General features: G+C 36.2%; 1 protein-coding gene across 2 annotated transcripts in view; it reads left to right on the top strand.

Moving 5' to 3' along the window:
* Positions 1 to 27,917, top strand: part of ANGPT1 (angiopoietin 1) — a 250,086-nt gene that overhangs the window by 193,569 nt on the left and 28,600 nt on the right. For both annotated transcript variants that reach the window (XM_060127346.1, XM_060127345.1), the window contains exons 5-7: positions 1,098 to 1,225; positions 9,448 to 9,549; positions 17,742 to 17,908. In XM_060127346.1, the coding sequence (XP_059983329.1) occupies positions 1,098 to 1,225; positions 9,448 to 9,549; positions 17,742 to 17,908 (397 nt within the window). The remainder of the gene's footprint in view (positions 1 to 1,097; positions 1,226 to 9,447; positions 9,550 to 17,741; positions 17,909 to 27,917) is intronic.

Below are 27,917 nucleotides of genomic sequence, written 5' to 3'. Positions count from 1 at the left end.
TTTAGCTGAGGACTAGTAAATGAGGCATTTTTGTATTTTGATCTCATTAATAAGAACTTAATGGTGGTTGAAGCTCAATGAATGAAATAAAGTTCCTCTCAGTGGAGACTATATCTCTAATTAAATTTATTTTTCCACTTGACTTCCAGCTTTTACTGAGCTCTTCCACCTATATAACTTAGTTTCAAATCTTATTATATTTTTTTTTTGCGGTACACGGGCCTCCCATTGTTGTGGCCTCTCCCATTGTGGAGCACAGGCTCCGGACATGCAGGCTCAGCGGCCATGGCTCACAGGCCCAGCCGCTCCGCGGCATGTGGGATCCTCCCAGACCAGGGCACGAACCCATGTCCCCTGCATTGGCAGGCGGACTCTCAACCACTGCGCCACCAGGGAAGCCCAGCCAAATTTTATTAATTTTTCTTCTTCTATTTGTATGTCATCCACCTGATAGTTTAACTTCAGACCATTAAATAAAAAACAAAGTTTACTTCCCTTTTCATTCTAGATAGTTAAATTGGATCAGGGACTTCTTTCTACCTTTTAATTATTTTGAGAGTTTTTAAAAAATAAAAATTTCTAGGAGCTCTTCAATATAAAGCCACAGAAAAACAGTACAACCTTCTTTTAGCATCTTAAACCTCCATATTATATTTTTATGTTTGAATTTATCTTCACCTCTCCCTCCTCCAAAAATGCTTTAGCATTTTTCAAACTTTCCTATGAAATGTAGGTAAGAACGTTTTAGAAATTTTAGAAACATTGACAAAATTGTTACCAATTGCAGGTATTACATGATCAAATTATTTGTCCCTTGAGTTGATGTTCTGGAAGTGATAGAGAAAAAAACAAGAAATTAAGCAAAATATAAAAAGTATTCAGTTATAAACTGATCACATATTTTTCCTATAGTTTTGTAATTCTGTGAGTCACCTCAAAATCTAGTATTGTTCTTATGATTGATTTTTCAATAAATGCAACATTGACATTTGTTTGGAGGAAATGAAGACTTGCTTACCTATACTTAGAGTCCATTTGGGCACTAATGGTACTGATATTCACATATTGCAATCCTTTTTTTTTTTTTTTTTTTGCAGTTTTACTAAAGGGAGGAAAAAAAGAGGAAGAAAAGCCATTTAGAGACTGTGCAGATGTATATCAAGCTGGTTTTAATAAAAGTGGAATCTACACTATTTATATTAATAATATGCCAGAACCCAAAAAGGTAAAACCAGAAGTGTTTGTTTATGAGATGTAAAGCAGATCCTAGTTGAATTGCTGAATAATCAGATTGATTTGTGGGCTTGTTAAACTGAAAATATTTGTGCCTGAGCTCTTTTCTCCCAAAGATACTCTGTTTCCCAGGTCCATAAAAGATGAAAACCCTATTGTACAGACCTCTTCCAACCCTCACATATCCCATCCCTATTTCACACAAAGTTTTCCATTTACTCTCTGCTCATTCCTGGAATGTCCCATTGTTCGTAAATGCTTGCCTTGTACAGATTACATGTTGAAGTCACATATACTTCAAGTGCATGGGGATGAGTTAGGAACCATCTTCTAAAGTCCCAAGGACCCAGATGGTACACATCATCTACAGTTCAAATACCGTGGAGAGAGAGCTAGAGACATGTTTCTAGAACCACTCCTCCTATTTGGGTAGAGAAACATATTCGATCTTAACTCATAATCTTGAAAGGATTTGCTTTTCATATTTACCTAAAAGAGTGTGTTGGAGGATAGTTTTCATCAGTATATTGAACAGGATCCAAAGTAAACTCTGAAGTAAGAAAACACTGTCTTGCTGTCACACCTCCTCTATATACACTTTCTCCCTATTTATTCATTAAATCATCCATCCATTCCTTCATTCAATACATATTAAGTGTATGTCATTTATTTGTCAGTAAATGACTAGGGACATAATATAAAACAGTTCCCAGTGTAGTGGTGAAGACAGACAATTACACAGAAATTATAACATACTGTAGAAGTGTAGTGATAGAGGCTGCTTGAAGCAGGGTTTACGGAGAGCCTTGAAGAAAGCCCTGTTTTTCAACGTATAAAAAACTTTAGCCAGATGCTCAAGACCCCAAGAGGACCACCTGCCCTTGCAGTGCTTTATCCTCAAAAGATGGAACAATTTTTCTCCTTTGATTGCCCCACCTAAATTACCAGTCCTTTGTCCCCATTTCCTCTGGGTACTGTGCAAATGCTCTTGGAAGGCTTTCCCCGATTCCCTCAAGCAACTTTGCATGACTCTCTCACTACCAGAATTCTATGAAGCAAGGATTTTACTTTTATCTTTGATTTCCCAGGACCCAGAATAGTTTCTGGCACATAATAGGTCCTCAGTAAATATGTGCTGAAATGAATTAGTAAGTAAACCTAACTTACTTAGTCATTCTGATTGTTAGTTTCCTTTGATGGGTGAGGGAAATGGATCATGGAGACCAGTTTGCCAGATGTCACAGATGTCACACATATGTCAAGAGGGAGAGTCTGGACTCTACTATCCTCTCTGCTGATTTCAGTGAGAATTAGTGGTTTAAGTTAGCTCAATGATTTTTCCCTTTGCTGGAACAAAATTTTCTTCTGAAAAGAGGTCTTCCATACTGACCTATAACAGGGGGAAGAGATAGAGATAGTGCCGGGGGTAAAAAGGGTGGCAGGCAGTTATGGACATTGCTACCTGGGTCACCTACCAGAGAAGTTTGGTTTCACTGTATTTCATTTTGGGCTTCTGTGCAAAATTTCACTGAATCGGGTGTTCCATATCTTAAAAAAAAAAAAAATTGTGAAGGTACAATAGCAAGTTTAGGAGTAAAGAGGAGAGGGTAATTTATTGTAAAAATGAGCTTTTTGAATCCTTTGGATCATATGACATGAAACCTTCCTACTCTGCTTACTGATATCTTAAAATCATACTTAAGTTTAAATTCAATTCATACATGTGCACAGGCATGTATGCACACCCACACACTGACACACCCTACAGATGGCATGTGAAGTGTGTTAGAAACTGTCCTGGGGGAGAGAAGTGGAGCTAACATAAAGACTTTCTGCAATTTACCTGTTTTGCTGCCCAAGACCTGACAGAACCCCTAAATGATTGTCACGTCCCCTCTAACATAATGACTATAAAAGTAAAGTTAACTAAAAATATTGTGATCTTCCTTTTAAACTGTTAATAATTATATATGTATGAATATATAAATAAAATAATTTTTAAAGTTTTTAGATTAACTTTTACACTTTTAGAATCTTTTTCAGTCCGTCACCAATACTACCACTTGGCCCTTAGTGAGAGCATTACAAGTAAAGTTTGATCATTCCATTAAATTTAAGTCATGTAAGTTCATAACTCTATTCTAGTTCAAAATGTTTTGGGATGCAAATAACGCACAGGCTGTTTGCAGAACCACTGCTTCTGTTAGGGTGGAAGAAAAGTATCCTAACTCATACTCTTGAATAACTCATAAACTTGAATAATAACTCATAAACTTGAACAATAACTTATAAACTTAAATAAATTTGCTTTTTTAAAAGATTACATGGAAGAGTGGGTTAGAGGATCCAGTTCACTAGTTCAGTGGCTGACTTCTATGTTGGTTTCACAACGATAACATGATTTAAATTTACGCCTCTGCAAAATCATGAATTTTACATATTATAGAGCTTCGGTGTTGTTCTTAAAAAAATCTAAAACATTATATCAAGAAATGCCAAATACCTGCTAAATTAAACTTACTAGATTTAGTCCCAGGGAAAAATATTACCCCAAACAGATTAGCAATCATATCAATACAGGCCTGTAAGAGGCAAATTTTATCACTATAGAAACAGCCCCATGGCGCTTCAGATGGAAGAAGGATAAATTCACGTCATTTGTCCTGTCATTAGATTTAGTTTAATTGGAAATAATAGCAGAGCATGGTGAGAGGGGGAGATAACTGACCATAAGGAAGAAAAACTTTGGCCTTCCTCTTGACTTAAGTGTTCATTCCCTTGTTTTATTCTTTCTCTTTTCTGATCATGATCCTCTCACAAGTAGTAATATTGTTCTGTTCTGGAGATGGATATTTTAGGCTGATGCACCTGCCCTTTCTGGTAGGTAGCAAGTTTTGTTTTAAATCCCTTATTATATTCACATAGCGTAACATTAGTGAGAACAAATATTGTGCGAACTTCCCCAATGTAATTTAGAAACTGATTAATATAATAGTTCAAAAGTACTGTGCATTTACAGTTTGCCAGGTTCTATTCTAAGCACTTTAGATATATATCCTCACTTGTTTACTCCTTTCAATAACTCTATGATATAGGTGCTCCCATTATCCCTATTTTAGAAAAATAACTTGCCCAAATCACATAGTAAATATTGAACACAGACTTTGTAACAAAGGAATTAACTCTAGACTGTACCATCTTAAGAGGGGACTAAGTAGGATAATTACTTATATTAGTATTGACTGAAGCCGTACCATTCATAATTTTTTATAGGAACCTATGTGAATGACACGGCTAAGGGTTTATTGTCAGAAAATTATGTTCTGATTGTAAGCCATCCCACTTCCTCATTTTCTCTTCTTATTTTGATATAAATAATTGGTATCCTCTCAGTTCTATAAAAAGTGCTTGGAAAATGCATCTTTAGGACCTTCACCCTTCCATGTAGATTATACTTTGGAGCTATAAAGTTTGGTGCTAATCGTGGATATGCTTAACAAAAACTTTGCTCATTTTAATGCTTTCAGAAGTTCTAGCAAGGGTAAGAAACTCAAGGCAAGCCTATATAAAAACAAAACAAAAAGTTCAATTATGTATGATATAAGATATGGATCAATCAATTAAATTGGCCTATTTAGGCAATTAACAAAAATTATTAATAGGAATTATTAATTTTAGGCAGACTGAGAGTTGCAAGTATACACAATTGTTACACAGTTGTTTTGACTGACATCATTCCTTGCCAAGAAAGACTGTCTGCAAAAGTTAGAAGAGTATTATCTTTTCAAATATGACATGGAAGCCAAAGGCAGTTTTCTAGGACTATTAAAATTTTCAAGCAGATAGAAAATGAGAATTAGATCATTTATATATTTATTTTTTACTCTTTTTCGTCATTAATGGCTCATGGTTATCTTCCTCTCTGAATTCCCTTCAATGCATGTTAGTAGGGAATAGGATTTTTCCTTTTTTTTCATGTTTCTAAAACCAAATGTACTATAACCAGCTTAGTTTCATTCATTAAAACAAACCATTAAATCATAACTCTGATTATTGTAAAATATTTAAAAATTTGTTTCTGAATTTATAATTTCCCTAATTCTTGGAAAAGGACTATAACAAATGTATTGAGCCTTTTTTATTTAAGGTTATGGAAAAATAATTAACACTCACAAGGTTAATCATTCCAACTTGCACACAGCATAAAAGCATAAGAACTATGTGAATCAAATTTCCCCTTTTTGTTTGGGTTTAAATCGTTATATTATGTTAAAGGATATTTAATGCTTGAAAGCTTTGACCTTGCCTGGGATAGGAGCCAGTTCAATCTTTTCTCGAATAGAGTTAAGCCCAAGTCATATGATCAATAAATGCAACAGGCATAGTAAATGTAGTGGGGCCTGTGTCTACAGGAAGGACACTGCCAGATAGCACAAACCATACCATATTGGCGAAGGAACTTTTCAAGTCCTTTCATATCTCAAATCTTTTGAAACCAAGCACCTAATTTTTTTAACTTCCTTCATCTGTTAAGCATAGACTTTTTATTTTTCTTCTGACTAGAAATAACATGGTCTTTTGTGTGTGTGTGCTAGCATGAATCCAGCTTCATATATATATGTACATATACATATATGTATATATATACATATACACGTACACTAAAAAGCATGCTCAAAGATTGATGTTGCCAGTATTATTAACAAGAAGCTGGTAATTGTAATCATAAGGACAGTTTATTGAACTTCTATATATTTTGGCTTTATATGTTCTATATTATTCATAACAAATTATAAATTATATGAAATATATATAATAGCTATTATTAATATATGAGATATTATATACATAGAGTACATGTGCACAATATAAATACATATTATCTCATCTGTAAAATACATCTAAGAGATTAATGACAAAGCTTAGTATGTGCCAAACACTGTTCTAAAAACTCCATATGCATTGACTCATTTAATCCTTGCAAAAGATCCATGACATAGCTTGAGAGAGCAGAGGTGGAACTTGAACACAGGCAATGTTGCACCTGAGTCCATGCCCCTAACCAATGTGTCATTCAGTTCTATTGTGTCAACATTCCACAAATGGCAGCTGTTATCCTTGCTGTTATTACTGAGTCCTAATAAGAATTGTAGAGCATAAGTCTAACCTCTTAAGTTCTCTGCACTTTAGCTTCCAAAGGCTGTAATCTGCCTGGGTAACTTCTCTCTCCTCTGGGCAACTTTCTCTGGGTCTTTACCTAAGAAGTACTCCCAACACATCTTAACATTTTCAAGTCACTAGATACCTTTGTTTAAAAGGAAAGTTGTCTTTTTCTAAAATTAGTGAGTGATTTTAAAACTTTTCAAGTGCATAGAATTTTAATAACATAGATAATAGTAATAAAAAAAACTGTAAAGAACAGTTTTCTCTACACACTCTATATTTATAGATGTAGTTATTCCTTTCCCTGAGTGTGTTAAGTGGACTTTATAGGTTTGCCAACACAGTTTGGCAAACTTTCAGTCAATCAGTGTCCATTAGGAAATCAAAATCTGGAAAAAAAATTCTAGAATAACCAGTCAAGGCAGGGTAAAATATAATTAAAAAACAAGTGAAATTAGTTTCCTCTAACAAAATATTTCCTTGACATTTTCATCACTCTTATCTGTTTTACCAGTAAAGTTCCATTTGGCCACTTGTGTTGAATCACCAACTGTGCCCTCTGTAAACTGTGCCATCTGGAATTTATTCTTACAGAAATCCTTCAGTCTCTCTCTTCAAGGTCACTAATGGCTCCTTCATTTTAAATTTAAGTGTGTATTTTCTTAATCTTTATTTGTCTTGACTTGTCTGGAATATTTGATTAAGTAGATTATTCCCCCAACTCAAAATCCATCCCCAGCTTTCACTGCATTCCATTAATCAAGTTTTCCTATTTTATGTCTTTCCTTATTGCATCTCTAGTTTTTCAACAAATATTCATTTAGTACCTGCTAGGCTACTGTCCCTACTGCTCTAGGCACCAGGGACAGTAGCAAATAAAATGAAGTTCCTGCCTGTCTAAAGATTATTGGTGTCTTTTATCTCCATCAGTTGTTCACCAAAGCCCATTCTTGGACCCGACCCTCCCCCCACATCTGTTTCCACTTTTTTTTTTTACTTCTTTAAAATTCCAACTTTGGCTATCAACTACTGCTTTCAAGAAGATTACCCCTAATATAATTTTGAATTAGGTAAACAGGGGGTTCAAATCCTAGATCCAGTACCTGTTATATTAATAATAACCATTGGTAAGTTGCTGAAATACTCAAAGCCTTAGGTTTTTCATCTGCAAAATGGAGATGATAATCATACCTACATTACAGGGTTCTTGTGAGATAAATTAGAAAATGTGTGTAAAGTGTTTAAATTATCTAGCAGTTAAAAGGCATACTATTGTTATGACTATTTCTTTCTTAGTCCCTCATGCTCTTATCCTTATTCTTACCCTTGATCTACCTACAGTTAGATCATCTCTAACTGATCAATAAACTCCCCCTTTTGGATGACTATGCTATCTGAAACCCTGGGTTTTCAAAACCATGATGATTTTCTTTTCTCACATGTTAGCTCTCTTCCTTAAATTTCTCATTTAGTTTACTGACTCTATTATTCTCAGGTCACTAGAGTTGAAAATTGTGGATTCCCACATCTCTTTAACTCTACAGGGGCACTCAGTGTGTTAACTTTTAGGTGTTTTGAGGAAATTATCCGTATTTCGTTCATCATAATATCGCCAGTTGTAACACAGAATCAATGCCCAAAAATGCTTGTTGGGTGAAAAAAATTGAATTAGAATTAGAATTAAGGAAGACAAAAGACTAGATGGAGGTTATCTTGAGGACAAAGAGCAGGTGCATAGAGGCTAAGGGATTAATAGAGGGAGAAATTTAGGACAGGGAGAGGAATTTCAAATCTGTGATCTTGGAGGTGAGTCAGTTCCTAGTGATAATGAATACATACTGATGGGTGCATGTTCAAATTAGAGGAAGAGCCCTCAGGAGAGCATTTTGCCTATTTTTGTATGCTCACAGTTAAGTATGTACCTCCTAGTTCCTTTTACTCCGAGGAAGTACATGGACAATTTGTCCTTTGAATAACAGTTCTTGTCATTGTTTTCATACCCTTTAGCCATTTGTGCTCCAAATTTAATGCCTCAAGGAAAACACTTGAGGTTTTCCTTTAATCAGGCTCTTTGCCCACACAGCGTGCCTGCTGCTGTTGCCTCATATCTACACCTTAAGCCAGCCTCCAAATTGCTTTAGTAGTCAATTGCCGGGGGAATGATGTTCCCCAAAGCTGAGCCCTTGAATAATCAAGCTGCCACATTTATGCTGCATCAATTACAGTGATTGCTCTCCAAAGATAATGCCATTACAGATATGTTTCTCTCCTTGGGTGGACTCTGGGGGAAATGAATCAATTTCTAAATAAATAGTATTATATTTAGAAAAATTGAAATAAGCATAATCTTTGAAAGATTTGGATAACTTTTCCACATGGGAAAGAAATGCTTCTCACAGTCAGAAGGAATACAGTATGTCATGTTCTCTTCTTATTGTTCGTGACAAAAATTGAAGCAAATAATGTGTTCTCCATATGCTGGGGACCAAATTTTGCCTCTAATGTAATACTGAACCATCAAGAATAATTATTGTTGTATATGAGCATGTAGGAGTTAATATACAATGAAATGTGTAATAGCTAAATATAAATGATTTTTTAAATATTATTTTTCCAAAACCTTTATTATTAGTATATTGTGATTTAACAAATTAAAGATAGAAAATTCCAAATCTTATGTTTTAGCAATAAAATGGTCTGTAACTTTGGAAACTTTTAGTAGCATTTTAAAAAATAGAATATACATAATGCCTATTACCATTTAAGACAAACTTTTTAAAAATAATTTTTATAGTCTGTGACTGAGACAGTTTTCAGCTGACTGATTTAAACCTTTACAAGTAATTTATCATTTGATGGGATTTAATCAGAAACAACTCAAATACAGGAAGAAATAGCCAATAAAATGTCTAAATTAATATTTTCAACATGGCAGTTTTTATTATTTTTGTCTGTAGGCCTATCCATCCTATTTCTGTCTTGAAACATATCTGATACCTGTTTGTTTAAAATAGACATAATTTTCACTTGACTTTATTTTCCCTTTGTCAGGTATTTTGCAATATGGATCTCAATGGGGGAGGTTGGACTGTAATACAGCATCGTGAAGATGGAAGTCTAGATTTCCAAAGAGGTTGGAAAGAATATAAAATGGTAAGATGGAAGAATTTACATAGTTTTTGATGTTTTATCATGAGATTTTCTTCACTACACAATGTGATAAACTTTTGTATTTTTAGATGTCTTTCAGTTATTTAAAAATTAAAATAACGTTTGTGACATTATTCTCATTAAACACAAAACACTCATAAATCCTTTTCAGTAAATGATTTCCACGTGTGCATCAGAAGGAAAAATATATTACTGAAATTATTTAGTGAACTGTTACATATTGTCTGAATTTGTTCCTGGTTGAATGAGGGTGGAGGAAGCTAGAATTTAGACCCAGGCTGTGTACATGAGCCAGGACAAGGGAAGTGTGCAGGGCTGTGGGCTGTGGTGCAGGACTGGGAGGTACTACCAATGGCTTCACTCACATGGCTGGCAAGTTGTTGCTGGCTATGGACTGAGAACTCCTCGATGTGGTTAAGTTGGGCTTCTCCCAGTACAGTGATCCAGGGTCATCAGACTTAACTAAGTGGCAGTTGGCATCCCTCAAGCACAAAAATAGAACCTTCCAGTCCTTTTTAAGATTTATTAGACCCAGAAATGGCATGGTTTCACTTCCACTACATTCTTTTAGTTAAAGTTGATGACAGGGCCAGTCCAGATTCAAAGTGAGACAAGTACACAAGGGTGTGAACTGTGAGGCATGATTCACTGAGGTCTCCAAAATACCAGCAGACATCATCATCATCATCATGATCACCATCATCATATCTAACCCTTTCAATGTTTAATATGTGTAAGCCTCATACATAAATTCTTACGTAATTTTCATATCAAACCTATTATACAAAATTACCCGTGAGAACATAGGATAAAGGTGATGTTGCCGAGCAAGGGCTCGTTGCCTAAGGTTTGTAGAAGCCAATACTATGGCACAGGCTTTTGAGAAAAGAAAGAGCTTTTATTTCGAGGTCAACCAGTAAGGAGACAAGAGGCAAGGCTCTTGAAGTCTGTCTCCACAGTCCAGGGATCAGGGTGAAATTTAAAGGATCAGGGGAATCTCAAACATAGAAGCTGATTGGCTAGGCTTGAATCAGTCCATATAAGCTGCTGGAACCCAGAGTTTTCATATTAAAAGATTTCTTGCTCTGTGAAGAGCTCCAGGAGCAACATTTCTATTCTTTGAGTTCTGTAGACTGAAGATTCCTGGTCCTGGAGACATGGCTTCCTGTCTTACACATGCACTGTTCTAGTCTTTACTCTGCCACTTACAAATGGAGTGATTTTTGGCAAATCACTTAACCCATACCTTAACTTTCTCACTTGTTAAAAGAGTACATTAATAATAGTACCTCATCTGCCTTGCAGGGATATTGTGAGGATTAGCTATAAGTAAAGCTCTTGGCACATTGAATTGTCAGTAAATAGTAAGTATTATCATGATCCAAGATTAAAACATCGAAGACTGCAAATTTTTTCTTAACTCTGGCAAAAATATTATTTTGCAAATCACCTTAAACCATGATTATTTTCACCACTAAAATGAGACATGAAGCAGTTATCTGAGAATTAGACTATAAATATAGATTCTGGCAAGTCTGAAATACATTATTATTAATACTAATGGTAAAAGAAAATTTGATATAAAGTTGTCATCACGGTGACTTTCCAAAATGGTGACTTACTAGCTGTAAGCATCTGCTGCCTTGGCAAACTAGGCACATTAAGTAAGAGAGACTGACGTATGAAGGATGGCATTGATTCATGTGTTATAAGCATTTACCAAATGTTTGTATTTTAAGCAATTTTTTAAATTATTGGAATTGGACTGAATTATTGTTTATTCACAATAACCAAAAGCCCCAAACTATTGTGAAGTTTACTCCTCTCCCTTTTTTATTTATTTTTTATTTTTTTCCCCTTTTTTAAAGTAGAAAGACTATCATGTTTTATTCAAACTCGAACAATTTATCCTCTGAGTGTCAATTCTACATGGTCAGAAATGAGATAAACTTCAAACTTCTGAAACATTTTGGCAAAAATGAGTCTGATGATATCTTTTTGTTTTAATTAAAAGAATTTATTATATGTTATAACTTGGTTAATTTTCACCAAAACACATGGTATAAAGTGTTTCTTCCAGAGCTTTTCTTTCACCTAAAGACAAAATAATGACTCCACAAAGAATGGATATAGACCCCTTATGCCAACGCTTATCAGTCACACCCACTTCTGCTCCCTGAATCAGAACTTGCTGCTAGGGTGTACATCCTTTGGGAAAAAGAACTTCTTGGCGTGTACCACTTCTTCCTCAGTCTTCCCTGATGTTTTATATGCAGTAAGATGCTTCACTTCTTTCTCAGGCACTGAGTATAGAAATAAAGTTTTATCCCTTCTTCTTTTCTGCCTTTCCTCCCTCCTTCCCTTCATTCTGGTTGACATCTATGGGCTGCCTCTTGCTTCATAAGGTCTCCAGAACAATATGTTAAAATTACCAACACATGAAATTACAAATATATAATGGTAATTTTTAAACCTCTCTCAACATGGAAGATTTGCAATTTATTTGATTCTTAACATTGGCTTTAAGCCTACAAAATCTTTTACCTAAGCTTTGTTTTCACTTAAACTTCCTTATGAGGAGATTAAGCAAAACCTGGTTTATGGATTTGTAAAGATGTTTGCTGAGAGGGAAGTCTGGAGTGGGCTTTTTAAATGAGGCACTTAAGGAACTATATTAACTCCTTCGAGCCATAAGGATACCATTTAGTGGCCTCCAGCAATAACACTTACCAGGAGTACTTTTGCGTATAAAACCCAATCAAGCTAGGAGTTCCAAACAGTACCCCAGTGGCCTAACTTTACAGAAGGTAGTGACTAATGCCCTGGAGACAACCTGTCTTTGTATGGAAAACAATTACCCATATAAACAGAGCTTCCTACTGACAAACAAGTATTTCAGGCTGAGCACAATACCTTCTGGGAGTTCTTTGTTTCTGGAAAGAAATTAAGAGCACATTTTCAACTGCATTTTAAACTCTTCACATTAAAAGGAGAAAAATATATAAGAAGTTTAAAAATGCTGAAATAAATCATCCTCTGATCTTTCTTGGGCTGTCTCAGCAGTTAGAGGAGATGCACAATTGAATTGTATACTAAGCACCTTTGGAAAGCCACAGCTCAGTAACCCTGAGTTCTTATCTGTTTTCTTTAATGATTTTATGAAAAGAGATGAAATCCATAGGATACATGGACTGTGTCTGTTTTCAATTGTTTCAGCTATAAAAAGTCAGCACTTCCTATGAGCATTATCAGACAAAAGAAATAAAGTATCAGGGACAATTATTTTATTAACTTGGAAAAATACAAACCAAAACTGAACATTTCTGCAGATTTTGGCAAAAACTAACGAATATTGGTCTTTCCCCTCTGTGCTTTTTTTTTTTTTTTTTAGCAAAATGTGGTTTTTAAGGCCAATTTTAAGTCAGTATTAGTTTAAGCTAAATTCCAGGGTCTTTTGCCTTTTATTAAAGAGCTAAAGGAGAATTAAAATTGATTAACAATCTCTCTGAATTATGATATCAAAATCTTTCATACAATTGTGATTGACATAACTAAACAGTTTTCATGAAAGGATATGGCATAGCATCCTTGGACTTTATTTATAAAAAGGAAGAAATTCTATTTTTATTACTATTGTTTGTTTATTCAATAAGGATTTGCTGCTTTTTCAGTGTCAGCCCTGAATTTTGTATAATATTTTACTTTTATTCTTATGAATGTTGCAAGCTATTTATTTGGAGTAAGATATAAACCTGTGGTAAGCTGTTATGTGTACAATAATGTGTAAACCTTTTTTTGCTTGTTTGTGCATTGGTCATCTCTGTATTTCAGGCATAAGTATGAATTTTTTCAAGGACAGCCCCATAGTACATAATCAACACTTAACTCCTAATATCTTCAATCTGAAGATGAAGTTTTATCTCTTCCCTTGTACCACTTAGGTAATTTGATCTGGTTAATTTCTTTTTTCTCATTTGCACTTGGAATAGTTATTCTACGTCATAATCCTATGGTTCCCCACCTTTAGTACACAGCACACTCACCTGGGGAACCTTTTAAATGTACAGATCTCTAAGACCACCCAAGACATACTGAGTCAGAACCTCCATACAGGAACCAAGTCATCTATATTTTGAAAAAGCTCCACAGCTCTTTCTGATATGCACTGCCAATTGAAAGTAAGTGTCAGAACGATCAGTTTATTAGCATGGGCTTAAGATCTCAAAAATTACCTCTTTTGTAGATCCTAAAACTTTTGAAATGTAGTGAGAAAGAGATGAAAAACTATAGGACCACAGTAGAGTTGAAGAAGACAGCTTCTCTTTAGCATTAGGAAAGCAGAAGCGAGAGTAAGAAGATAATCTGTAGACACAAACTATGGTTTGTGTCATAGTTTAGCCCCGGTTGCAACCAGTTGGTTTAAATTTCTTGTTTAATAATTAACTTCTCGGATTAAAATGACAGTACTCATTTGTATAAACCAATATTCAACTTGTCATAAGAATACATTAGTTCCTAGCATCTGAAAGCCATTTAAAGAATTGGTTCATATCCCCTTATTCTCAGGCTAAGACAAGACCTGGATTATTTTTGTTCCCTTTCTCGTACAGAGTAGAAAAGAACCTGCTTAACATCATATAGCTTATAGTCTCTTGGGAGACAGGCGAGTAAACAGAAAATTACTATATATTATGATATATTCTCTAATTATAATAAAAACAACTAGATTTTTGTTAAGTGCTTCTCATGCATCAGCACTGAGTTAGATGCTTTAGGTATATTTTCTCACTTTTTTCTCGCAACAGTATATATGGAAATGACATTTTAAATCCTTGTTTTGCATATAAGGAAATGGAGACTTAAAAGTAACAGCAAATGTGAGGCAGAGCAAGCCTTCAAATTGGAGCAGAGAGAGGGAGTAGAAGTTGTTGAATCAAAGCCAAGTCTTTGTTCCTAGGTGTCAGATTCGTGGCCAGCCTGATAAACTAGCCAGTAGACAGTTTACTAATGTTAGGAACCCATTTCCCCTTCTTTCTTGAATTTTTCATCTTCCTGATGAAATGGTTGTTTCTGCATCACTGCACTCAGCTATTAGAAGGTTTCTTCCCTACACTATCTCTCTAACAGTCACGTTGATTCCTTGTAGCCAATATAGCATATTTAGAAAGTTTTTTGGGAAGGTGCATGAAATAAAATTTTTGTTTATGAAAGCAAATTTCATTGCTTTCTTTTCAGTTGCTTCTTCCTCTATTTTCAGTCAGAAAAAGCAAACTGTTTAGGAAGGGTTGTTAACCTCCGCTTAGAGGGGCGTACAAACCTGCATGCCAAGAGGGGAATGGAGGCTCTTGGAGGAATGATACAAATGCTTCTCCTTTTCTGAGGCTGGCTGGAGATCACTGTACTTTTCACTAAGCTGGAGAGCTTTTATCCTTGCAACACTTTCAACGGCATGAAAATATTTGATCTAAAACTTAACACTTCATCATTCCCACCCTCCTTATTCACAGTTAGTACAATTACTGAATCTCTTCTAACTGGCTACACAAAAGAGGGAATCAAGTGGCTATAGAGAGAGTTTTGACATGTCTGAGCTGAGAAGAAATGCAAAGAGAATCCAAGCAGTCTTCTTTTTCTTCCCAGTGGCTGCTGCAACTGAGAATGTGCTAATTCTTTGACTTTCAGTCCCCTGTAACTTTCTGCTTTGTTTATTCATTGGAGAAGGTAAGCTTTACTCTTCTCCCTGGTATGAAGCACCAGCTGCCCTAAAAATATGTAAAATTCTTAGCACATCTTAAATTGCTCTAAGATTTCCTGCCACTGTGGGACTCTTGCAAAGTGTGACTTGAGCATCTTAGGAACAGAGAAGAAGGGAGGCACTGGAGTATGGACTTCATCATCTACCTGTACTCTGAGCTACAGGTAGATAGATGATCTTTGGGGATGCATATAACCACTGCAATTTGGACAAAGGGTGTTCAGTTAATCAAAAACTAAGCTAAATTGGGGAATAACCTTAAAAGTGTACCTCTATATGCTAATACATTTCATTGAAATATAAAAAATATACATTCATTTACCCATGTGTTTATAATGTAGGCTCAAAGCTTGGAATTCTGAGTCAGTGGCTCTTTCATAAAACTTTCCCATAATCAAATGCATCAAATTTCTAGCTTCTGTTTTTTTTAAACTAGAGCAAGTAAGGCATATACAAAGTAATGTACATTAAAAATCCTCTAAAGTTTTATTATTTTCCTCAGTCTTTTAGAGTTGTTGCAACAACATATAGCTCAAAAGCGTTTTTTAGTGATTTGCTTTCATTGAGCAAATCTAAATATTTAAATTAGTTTTTATAAAAAACAAAACAACAAAAACTCCTCTTTCCCCACTAATATTTAACTTATTTACATAACATTATAAATCTTATCATTACAATAACAGAACTGGCATAAATGAGTTTGAGACCGAATGCAGTTGGCCTTTGGTAAGTCACTCAATTGGCAGACAGTAGTGCACAAATGTATTTAATACTTTCAGTGTACTCTGGGCATCAATATATTTTAAGTAAGGAATGGAGAATAATGATTCATATGTTAAGTTGGTTAAAGGAGAAATCAGTTAAGAACACTTCTACTGTAGTTGTAATTCTGTAAAGTTGATATACATTAAATATGAAAAGAAACAAATATTTTCCAAATTCTATCTTCTGTATTGAGAAAATAAGGATTGTTGTGATTATTTTAGTACTTCCCTCATACTTCTTCTTAATACAGATAAAATAAAACTTTTGTTAATGAATACCTCAATGAACCAGAATATGTTTCTTTCTGCAACATAAAAGTATATTATATGTTTACTGGACACCTCCAAGTCTTCCAAGCATGAATGTGCACAAGATAAACGGGGAGTTTGTTCAGATTCAGATTTATGGACTGGCTCTCAGATAGCTTGATTCAAATTGGAGCCAGGAATATTTTTTTTCAACTAGTGCTCCAGTGATTATGATTCAGTTGGGCACTTTAAGAAACACCCCTGAGACACAACCAAATTCCTACAACAAGAATTATGTATTAAGGTTACTTCTCTGAATGCAATTGCAGGGTGCCATAGCCTTTGTTTTCTTCCTTCCTCCCTTTCTTCCATTTTCTTTGAACTTCAATGAAACATATGGAGTGCCCAGTGTATGCCAGCATTCTACTAGTCTTTGAGGATTCACAAATACAACACAGTTTCTGTCCTCAAGGAGTTCATAGTCTGGTCAGTAAAACAAACCCATATATCAAGAATTACACTGAACTTCAAGTTTTACCAAGGAACACTTTCCGAGGCAATTGTGAATACCCAAAATCTAGGATGCCAGTAGTTTCCTAGGGTTTTAAATTTTCCTATCACTAACATAGCCAACATTAAGAGTTAGCTTTCTCTTGTGTACTTTCTTTTACTCCACAAAGAAAACTATTTTGAACACAGTAACAGTGACTGGGATTGCCCTAAAGAGAACAGTGGAACCATACTGAGATTCTGGGGCGGAGCAGCCAGCTAGGTTCACTCACTAGCTCTTAAGTGTCAAAATCCTAATCTATTGAGGCGAAGTATTTAAATGATTACAGTTCTGGATTTACAGATTTGCTTATTATTACTTAAAAATGAAAATGTTAAAGCTAGGGAAGTTAAGGGTCTAGTAATCTGTTATTATCTACCCATAATTTGACTTGTGAATAATAATAACAAAAATAATAATAATATTGTTAAATAACTTGTCTGATACTATACTGATGATATTCATTGAAAAATATTTAAACTATGTTGAAAATATTCCGTTAACTAGTATTTTAGAAACGTTTTCAAAAGCAAGCTGTGATTGAGAAGCATTTACTGGTTAAACCTATTAACCAGATTCATTTAATTCGAAAACATCTCATCTACACAGATTTCTATATCAGAATTTACTGTAATAAGAATTAGACATGAGCCTCGATGGGGGGAAACATAGCAGAAAAATACTGAGTGAGTAATCGAAGAAAGTGTATAAAAATATGAAAGAACCAAAAAAAAAATATGAAAGAACCATCTTTACTTTTAAAGAATGTTTTTTATTGTTTAGAACATAGCTTAATACTAAACATGGAAAGAGCTTCTCCTTGAATTAACAACTGCATCTCTGTCTTCTTTCACAGGGTTTTGGAAATCCCTCTGGTGAATATTGGCTGGGGAATGAGTTTATTTTTGCCATAACCAGTCAGAGGCAGTACACACTAAGAATCGAGTTAATGGACTGGGAAGGAAACCGAGCCTATTCACAATACGACAGATTCCACATAGGAAATGAAAAGCAAAATTACAGGTAGGTCCTTCTTGGGTGTGGTGTTCAACTGCCTCAGGCCTAATCATCTAAGAGTTTTAACGGAAAAGTGTGAAGAAAAGAAATGATCAAAGTTATCCTTCAAAATGAAAATCAGGCTGTCTAGGCCTATGACAAAGGGATGCAAAAAACCCCGTAAAGACTTCTTCAAAGCTTTAGATTTCAGTTCTCACAGACTGGTTATTTTTTATTTTTTTTAGAATTTTTTTTTTAATTGGAGTAGAATTGCTTTACAATGTATTAGTTTCTGCTGTACAGTGAGGTGAATCAGCTATATGTGTACCTATATCCCCTCCCTCTTGGACCTCCCTCCCATCCACCCCCCCACCCCACCCATCTAGGTCATCACAGAGCACTGAGGTGAGCTCCCTGTGCTAGCTATTTTACACATGGTAGGGTATTTATTCACAGACTGATTATTTTGATGTTGGCTTAAATTCTAGAGGATATGGAATTAATTCAAACATGATATTATTGTTGTTATTTTTATTCTTACTGTTATTGTTATGGAGGTGCAGTGAATTTATACATAGAAAACTAATGACAGAGAATTGACTCAAACTCAGGGGCTTGAAATAAATACTTTCTTCTATCAAAAGATTTTTTTACTTATACTTCCCTTATTTACTTTTCTTAAATTATTTTTTACATTATCTTGAAGGTGACAAAAGAGGAGTAAAATTTTATGTTTGAATGATTTACTAAAAAATAAGGTGAGGCATAATTTAGAATTTTTTGGTCAGTAATGTGAGAGACAAAAATAAAGTCCAAGTAATGGCATCAACATACACAACACATCATTGCGGATTAAAAATAGACTATATACTTAATTGTTAACATCTCTGATTTTTTTTTCAATGAGCAGCTTGTACACTAGAAGAAAATGGTTAATCAAGTAATGCAGGGTGGTAAATTCATTTCACAAACACTTATTGTATTACTTCTATGTTCCCGGAACTCTACTAGGCACTGGCAAACTTGCAGTCAGTGATGAGGTCACTAGTCTCCCAGACCTCACAGTTTAGCTTTGTTACAAACTAGGTCACTAAATAACTGGTTGGCCTTCCTTGAGAACAGGAAGTATATTTCAGTTACTTTTATATCAGTACCCATAAATGCAATACTTGGCACATAGCAGGTCCTTAATAATGGTGTGTGACTCAGTTTTGTAAATTAGATAAACAGTAAATTAGGGTTGCAATGATTTTAAACTCTCGATATCGTGGCTACTCTACATTGGTCTTGGAAACACGATTGTGTGCATTAAAGGGTTGGCACACTGCTTCAAACAAAATGCAATGACAGCGACCAAGGCCTTATGCTTTTTTTCCAACCTGTGTGGCCATCTCCTCATAGTTCAACTGTTTCTGCTGCTATTTGTCTTTTTGAAACATGCCATCCTTTAGGAGTTTAAATCTACAATTCTTTTATGAACACATCTCATTTTATTTTAATGATTATGTGTGGGATTGGATCCTTGGAGACATAATAAGCATTTTCTTAACAAACGGTGATGATGTCACCACAACAGAAGATGAGAAATAGATCTAAAGAGTCGATAGTCTCATGGTGGGGAGAGAGGGTGTGCATATGGCAACTCAAGAAACCAAGAAGAGACATTTATAAAATTTAATGGACTGTAAGAAGAAATGTTTCCAAGGAGGTCAATATTTTGAGAGTTTTGTAACAAGAAAAACCACTGTAAAACATCAGGGGTACTCTTATGTAAATGTTTTGAGCTGAAACTTGAAACTATATGAAACTTGGCTAATGTCAGACAGCCTGACAATAGGACTAGCAAATAATTAGTCTAGTCTTTTTTCTAGGCTCCTGAAGAATTTGCTTTGGTTCTTTTCCAAAATGTCTCTCAGTTCTTGTGTGTGTGTGTGTGTGTGTGTGTGTGTGTGTGTGCGTGTGTGTGTGCGCTTATGAGGCTGGGGTGGTATTAAGGGTGCAAAGAGTGGGTAGGTTTAGGAGGGTCAGAGGCATCTGAAGTAGGCTTCAGGGTACATGGTATGAATGGCATCTGCATGAGGAAGGCACACTTATCTCCTCTTAAAATGCCCACTGCCCTCACTGAGCATTTCCTGGTCCTTGAACATCTTTGTAATTCTGATCTTCACCCAAATAATGCAGATCTGTGATCAAAAAGCCAAAGTGAGGTGTACACTCTGAGATCTCCATTTTTCTCTCTTGAGAGAATTGTGAACCTTGAGAATCAGAATTATAGATCCAGAAGGAACTTAATCATTTAATGCCAAACCTCTGGTTTTAAAGAAAAGAAGGCTGAGGTTCAGAAATATGTAATATTTTTGTCCAAGGAGGGAAAAAGACTTAAATATGGGATGTTTGGCTCCTTCCTAGTTAGGTGTGGTTTCCACTCGGTAATGCTACTGTAATAAAGCTGGTGGCTCTGGCCCTCTTTCCTGCCAAGACCCAGCAGAAAATAGATCCGTAATCATCACCTTCTCATGCAGTTAAATATTAAGATTCACACTGGCATCAAATGAGAAACTAAAACTCATTAAAACATAATGCCTGTTCTGGTGAAAGCTTAATCAAAATAAGCACACTATAAACTGGCATTATTCACTCTTTCAAAGAAAATCAAACAGAAGCTTGAAAAGGGAAGCTATACACCCTTGTGACTTCCCTCTCCACCTCTATCTTCACTCACACCCAGCACTGATTCTCCAGGCCCAGTAACACCACAGGTGGCCTCAAGTCAGGACTCCAGGTATCTAGCTTTGCTTTTCTGTGCTTGTTCTCATTTCTCTTCCCTCATTATTAGGTGCCTCGTTGTGATAAATTATTAAAGGAATTAATGCTAACACTTGTGTAGTATTTTATAATCTATGAAATGATTTTTAATATTATAATCACTTAATCCTTAAAATGAATTTTGAGCTAGGTATTATTAGACACATTTTAAAGATGAAGAAACTGATGAGACTTTGGTCAATTGACCTGCTCAAATTCAACTAAATTCCAAATAAAATCAAAACTATGGAATTCGGGCTTCCCTGGTGGCGCAGTGGTTGAGAGTCCGCCTGCCGATGCAGGGGACACAGGTTCGTGCCCCGGTCCGGGAAGATCCCACATGCCGCGGAGCGTCTGGGCCTGTGAGCCATGGCCGCTGAGCCTGCGCATCCGGAGCCTGTGCTCCGCAGCGGGAGAGGCCACAACAGTGAGAGGCCCGCGTACCGCAAAAAAACTATGAAATTCATGGTGGGGTTTTTTTCTTCTGTTTTTACATTTTCTATATTTTTCCTCTTACAAATTAAATTCAGAAATTTTTGCATTTTCTTTTTAAAAATATTTTATCTTAATAGAAATTATATTTTGAAAACTCTTGTAATAGTTGTGGCCATAATGTATAAACCAAAAAAATTTTTAAATAGATCTTTCTCATGCTCTAGACACATATTGATTTAGAGTAAATGTTGTGAATAGATTGATGAGCTTACAAATGTACATGTAATACACATATTTTCCTTTTATTCTCCAAGGAAAGTCCAAATGATTTTCTCAGATAGAAAATAAAATCTGTAGAACCCAAGAGAATATAAATAAGAAAAAAACAATAATGTGAGAGTGTTATGATAAACACATCATGTGCAATAACACACAATCAACATGAAATTACTAAATACTTCCTCTAGAGAGGCAGTATTATCCAGATCCTCGTCATCTAACACTCAGACGGTTATAAAGCCTTCCTGCCTCCAGTCTTGATGCTCTCAGATATACCTTCCACGCTATTATTGAGATGTTTTTTCTGAAACACAATCTGACTTGGGCTCTGCCATCCTTCACATATTTCAACAGTGTTCAAGTATCTACAGGTTAAAGTCTGCCACCTAAAACTCTTCCTGTCCTGGTCCTACCTACTTATTCAGCTATTACTATCATATTGTTCCCCCAACCTCACCCAATCAGATACCCCCTTATTGTGATTATGATCCAGAAACTACTTGCAATTTCCCTTTACCACCCACGCCTTTGTTTATGCTGTATCCTTACCCTATACATATAAACCCAACTTTGGATACATCTTCTAAATCTTTAAGATTTTCCTTTATTTCAGGAAGTCTTCCCTGATACCTACTATGGTATATGCTCCGATGTGCTCATCTATATCCTCCCTTCAGAACTGAAGCACTCTTTCTCTCACTTCCTGGGAACATTGCTGGCTAACAGCTTGTAGCCAAGGTCCCCTGCCTGGGTATGCCTATGACTGAAGAAAGTCATCTCATTCAAGGTCACTGCTTCTTCCTACAGACAGATTGCATCCAATGACTGGTCAGTATAGGAGTCTATTAAGGACCACTTGCCCTAATTGAGGACAATTCTGAAGGCTATCCAAGGTCCAGAATTTCACTTGAGATTAGCTGAGATGTTCACTGTGATTGCATGTGAGCCCATGCAGCTTCTCCGTCTGCCACTGGAATCGATCCTAAGATCATTCACCTATAAATATCCCTACACTGATTTCCCAGAGAAATGCATCACCTTCATTCTCAGGTCAATTTGGATGCTTTGTGGTCCCATAGATGCATAACAGTCTGTGAATAACTATCCAGTATCCACATTCTATTATGTCATTAACAAGTATTTATTAAATAACTGTGTGTATGATCTGTCCCACTAATTTCTAAGTTTCTAGAATATGGAAACCATTTTTATCAAAATTCAAGATATATACCTAAGCCAGCCAAATTATTATTATTATTATTATTTTGCGGTACGCGGCCCTCTCACTGCTGCGGCCCCTCCCGCCGCAGAGCACAGGCTCCGGACGCGCAGGCCCAGCGGCCACGGCTCACGGGCCCAGTCGCCGCACGCGGGATCCTCCCGGACCGGGGCACGAACCCGCGTCCCCCGCATCGGCAGGCGGACTCCCAACCACTGCGCCACCAGGGAAGCCCTAGCCAAATTATTGCTAATAGTTAATATTTGTTGAATACATGCTATGCACCAGACACTTTGTTTTACATAAGAAAATTGAGGTGTGGTATTTCGCATAAGGTCACAAGTACTAATATGAGTAGAAGTCACAATTTGAGCTTTGATCTCTAACTGCCCATCTTTTGGCCATCCCTCAATAAAAGGAAATCCATCAGTTAATTGCTGGAATTAAATATACTCAAAGCACATATTCTAAGAGATAAAATATGTTTCTTCTAACCCCACTTCTGTCTTTAATAATCTGAATGTCTGCAGACACATTATCTCATCTCTCAATTTTCTGTCCTACAAATTAAAGTATTTATAAAGCTCCTTGCAGCTCAAAACTTATTAACTAGAATAAAATTACTTTTATGTATACATGTCTTTTTTATTTTTTCCCCTTCAGTTCTTTGATAAGTGATTAAATTTTGATCTCCCTGAAAATACTTCAGTAAGATTTTCCATCAGTTTAGGGCTTACAATGACCTTTTTCTTCTCATAAAAACTTTGCTGGTCTTTGCTGGTCCTAATACTTAGAGCTAAAAAACAAATACATAACTGCCACCACATCCAATGCTTAAAAGAAATAAATGTTTAATTGTGGGTTTAGGGAGATGCTGTGATCTACTGGAAAGAGCTCTGGAATAGGAATCAGAAGAAGTCTGGCTTCACTATCCATAAAGCCAGTTTGGTTGTATCAGTCAATGTTCAGTTACGGAAGCAAAGCCATGATGAGTATTATGGAAATAAGGGATTTATTATACAAATTCCACCTTACACAAATGTGCGGTGAGCTGGGAAAGTGAAGGTCTGGAAGATGAAGGTGGATAATCAGAGGAAGGGTCACTAACACATATACATGAACCCCAGTGTGGTAGTGGACAAGCTGAAGCCAGCAGGAAAATTCGAGAAACCAGGCACGTCCAGCTACCAAATCCAGCTACCAGCTTAGATCTCACAGCAGGGGAGATCTAAGAAAAGCCGTAGCTACGTTACCTAGGGTTGTGCAATCAGGCATCTGGTGTTGAGTCTGGACAGATTGCCAGCATGGGGGAGGCAAGCTGGATGCAGAGTGGAAGAGAGCACAAGCTGAGAACTGCTGGGCACCTCTGACCCTGAACATCACCATACCTAATGATAATCTGAGTTGGACCACTGCTTTACTTCCACCGTTCAAATCTCATACAAAGTCCTCTTGGGGCCAACTCTAACTTGGAACTGTACAAAGGAGAGTCTGAGAAACACAGTTCTCAGATTAACCAACTTGACAGTAGCACAATCTAGCAATACCTTGGGCAAATCACCTAATACTTTTATACCTCAATTTTCACATCTTTAAGTGGAAATAATGTCCACTGTCCTGTAGTTCTCACCATTTTTTATATGGATCCAATCAGAAAGAATATGCAAACATACTTTGTATTGGACAAATTTAAGTGCCATATGACTATGAAAGATATGTTTTATTATTTAATTCGATTTTTATCACACCCAGGAAGTTTATTATTTATTCAATAAAAATTTAGTGTATTTCTATATTGAAATCTAACCCCCCCAACCACGGTCCCAAAAATGTCTTTTACTGATTGGTACTTATCTATTTACTTGTTTGGATTCAGGACCCAGCTCAGGCTCACTCATTGCATCTGCGATCTCTTTAGTCACCTTTTACCTAGAGCAGTTACCTACCACACACTTGCCATTAGTATTTTTTTTTTAATGCAGATCAGTTTTCCTCAGAAATGTCTCTTTATTAATTTATATGATTATTTCTTCCTGATAAGATTCAAATTAAATCTTTTTGACAAGAATGCTAAATAAACGATACTGTGTACTTCCCATTTTATCACATTGGAAGGTACAGAAGGTCATTTTGTCCCATTATTGGTTGGGTTAAGTTTAATCACTTAAAGTTTTGCGGGGTTTTTTACAATGGAATAGGTAGTCTCAAAGAAGATTCTTACAAAATGTCATAAGTTATAAAACACATAAAGCTGATCTATGTTGATTGAAGTGGTTGTGGGGACTTGCTACAATATCCCTTTGGCCTCCCCCTTGCTAGTGCCTCAGACATTTGTAGAGTACATTGTATTATATGATCATATCTGTAAAAGTAACGATTTACCAATTGGAGATAAATTTTGCATGTGATTTTATCAAGTGACTTTACATGTTAATTTTTTCCATTCTTGGTTACAGTTTGTTCCCTAAAGTTAACTCCTTTGTCTTTTTATATCAACTCGATTAATAAATCCTCTATCACAGATAGTATAATGACAAACTTACAGATAACCCTTCTTTGAACCAATAGAAAATTTGTATTCGCGAAGTCTGAATGATAGTGTTTCACTATTTAATGTACATTTTAGATTATAATTATAATCTTACCATAATATTTATAATGCACAGTTTGGTGATTTTCTTCTCATTTTATTATCTCCTTATTATTTGTTGGGGGTGAATGATACTTTCAGGGTAGAACTATGGCTATGCTAAAGCCTCATTCTGGAAGAGATTCCACATGAAGAGATGAATACGATGTTTAAACAAAATTACCAAAAGAAAAAAAACCTTGAAAATAATTTGGCCATTAAACATCTTTTTGTACAAAGTTTATTTTTGGCCAGGATCTTTATTGGGAAGCAGTTTTATGTAATGGGTAAAATATTGTATTGGGAATCAAGAGACATGAACTCTAGACTTGGATCTGTAGTTACTTTTCTGAATGACCTTGGACGAGTTACTTCACTTTTCCAAGTTTCAGGTCCTCAGAAGTAAAATGAGGATGTAAGGATGAAGTCTTTTTAATTCCAAAATCCTTTTTTTCAATCATTAAAGTATTCCCATGCCATGTGTATATTTCAAGGACAAAACAAATCAGTGTGGATTGAAAAGAATTCTCTTGAGCCTCCCACGTAAATTTAAGCCTTGCATTTTCGTAGGTATTGCAAAACTTGTTTCACTTTTTAGTGAAATGTTTTTCATTTCTCTGATCCTCTGGGCTCCACTGTCCTGGCTGGAACCAGTAGCAGATGTGTTGAAATACTAAGAGGAAATTTATTTCTTACAGCAGTTCTGGACTGATCAGGTAGGCAAAAAAATATATAGGGAATCTCCTGGCAGTTTCTACCCTCTTGAATTTTTAGCCTAGATATCAAACCTAAGGCTTTAAGTAGTTTTATTTGTATTTTCAAATAATTTCTCCAAATTGGGAGGTGTATTACTTTTATTTAGACTACGATTTTTGTTGTGGTTATACTTCCTAAAACAGAGAAGGAATTTTTGTTTGTTTGTTTGTTTCCTTTGCGGTACGCGGGCCTTTCACTGCTGTGGCCTCTCCCATTGCGGAACACAGGCTCCAGACGCGCAGGCTCAGCAGCCATGGCTCATGGGCCCAGCCGCTCCGTGGCATGTGGGATCTTCCCGGACCGGGGCACGAACCCGTGTCCCCTGCATCGGCAGGCAGACCCTCAACCACTGCGCCACCAGGGAAGCCCAGAAGGAATTGTTTTATTCAACAAAATTTGTATTTTATACTCCTTGACTGAGATGAAATATTCAAGAGGAAGAAGGCATGGTCCTACAAAGTCACTCTGTACCTTCTTCAGGCCTTACAAAGATCAGGAAATCTCTTGACTTTAATGCAGATTAATGTCAGTCTCTAGAGTCTTAAATTTTTCTAAGACAACAAAAGCAAATGCCTTGGTGCTGCTAGGTCTAAGTATTCCCAGGATTCCAGCTCCAGAATGAGTAATGCTGGGACTCCGACAACTGCTGTCCTAGAAACTTATAGGTTGGCAGAAATCGCTAGAATCAGCTAATGCTGCCTCCAGGAAATAATCTAGGGAGATGCCCTGTGCTCCCACTGCTGGGGGTCCTCCTAAATGTTGGCCACCACTGAAAAGATGAAGGCTGTATCTTCAATGAAGAAAATATTTGTTATTTTCTATTCTGTGCTATCCTAGGGTAAAATATCCAGAGATATTTCAGTACAGTCATGTACGTGTGTGTTCACACATGTCTATACTCGTGTGTGATGGGGCTAGGGGAAGGGATAGACAGTAGACAGACAAACAGGCAATTACAATGCCATGAACATAGTGAGTTTGGAGATAAAGACAAGTATGGCATGAATAGGGGGACCTAACCAATTTTAGGGGCTTGGGAAGGCCTCCAAGGGGTAACCTAAGTTGACATAAAAATGACAAATTGGAATTAGCTGAAGAAATAGTTCAAGTTGGAGATTGAAGAGTGAATAGCGTATGTGAAAGCTTGTAAGTGAGACCCAGCATGTCTTGTTAGGCAAACTGCAAGTAGTAAGGTGTTGTTTCAGCACAGAGTGTAAAGGGATAATGATGAAGTATGATGCTAAGAGCAAAGAGGAGAGCCAGACAACTAGTAATATGTGAGAGACTTAGGACTTAGCCTCTAAGGGCAGCCCATCTGCATAGTCTTTTCTCACATCCCAATCAATTTTTTTTCACTCAGTGTTTTTATTACTCTGTTCAATAAATATGAGTAACAACAATGTGCAAGACACATGGGTGAGACAAATCCACAAAACTCAACCCGTATCCTTCAAGAGCTTAACATCTTTCCTGACTTGATTTTCTTTATCCTTTAAGTCTTAGCTCAGACTGTAGAGCTCTGCTTTTTATATTGGGTAAGGAGCCCCTTCTATGTGCTCTCCCTGTGCTCTGTGCCTACCTTTATCAAAGTCCTTATCACACGGGGTTGTAATGGGCTATTCTTTCTTATTAAACTGCCACCTCTAGGAGGGCAGGGACCTCTCCACAATGCTTGGCATACGTCTGGAAAGGAAGCACTTTCTAATAAATATATGAAAGACGCATCAACAAAGGTATCTTTTGTGCATTCAGCAAACACAACTGATTACTATATGACAGTTATTGATATAGATGCTAGAAATTCGGAGATCAAGTCAAATTCCTGCCCTCGGAGGTTTATGGAATAGAATGGAAGCATATGGCAGTTTCCATGTAAGGTTTTTAATAAAGTGCTCTGTCCTTTAGTTTCTTGG

The sequence above is a fragment of the Lagenorhynchus albirostris genome, chromosome 17 (assembly GCF_949774975.1).
Source record: "Lagenorhynchus albirostris chromosome 17, mLagAlb1.1, whole genome shotgun sequence".
NCBI classification, from domain to species: domain Eukaryota; kingdom Metazoa; phylum Chordata; class Mammalia; order Artiodactyla; family Delphinidae; genus Lagenorhynchus; species Lagenorhynchus albirostris.
The sequence above is the reverse complement of the archived record's forward strand: the minus strand, read 5'-3'. Positions and strand labels throughout refer to the sequence as shown.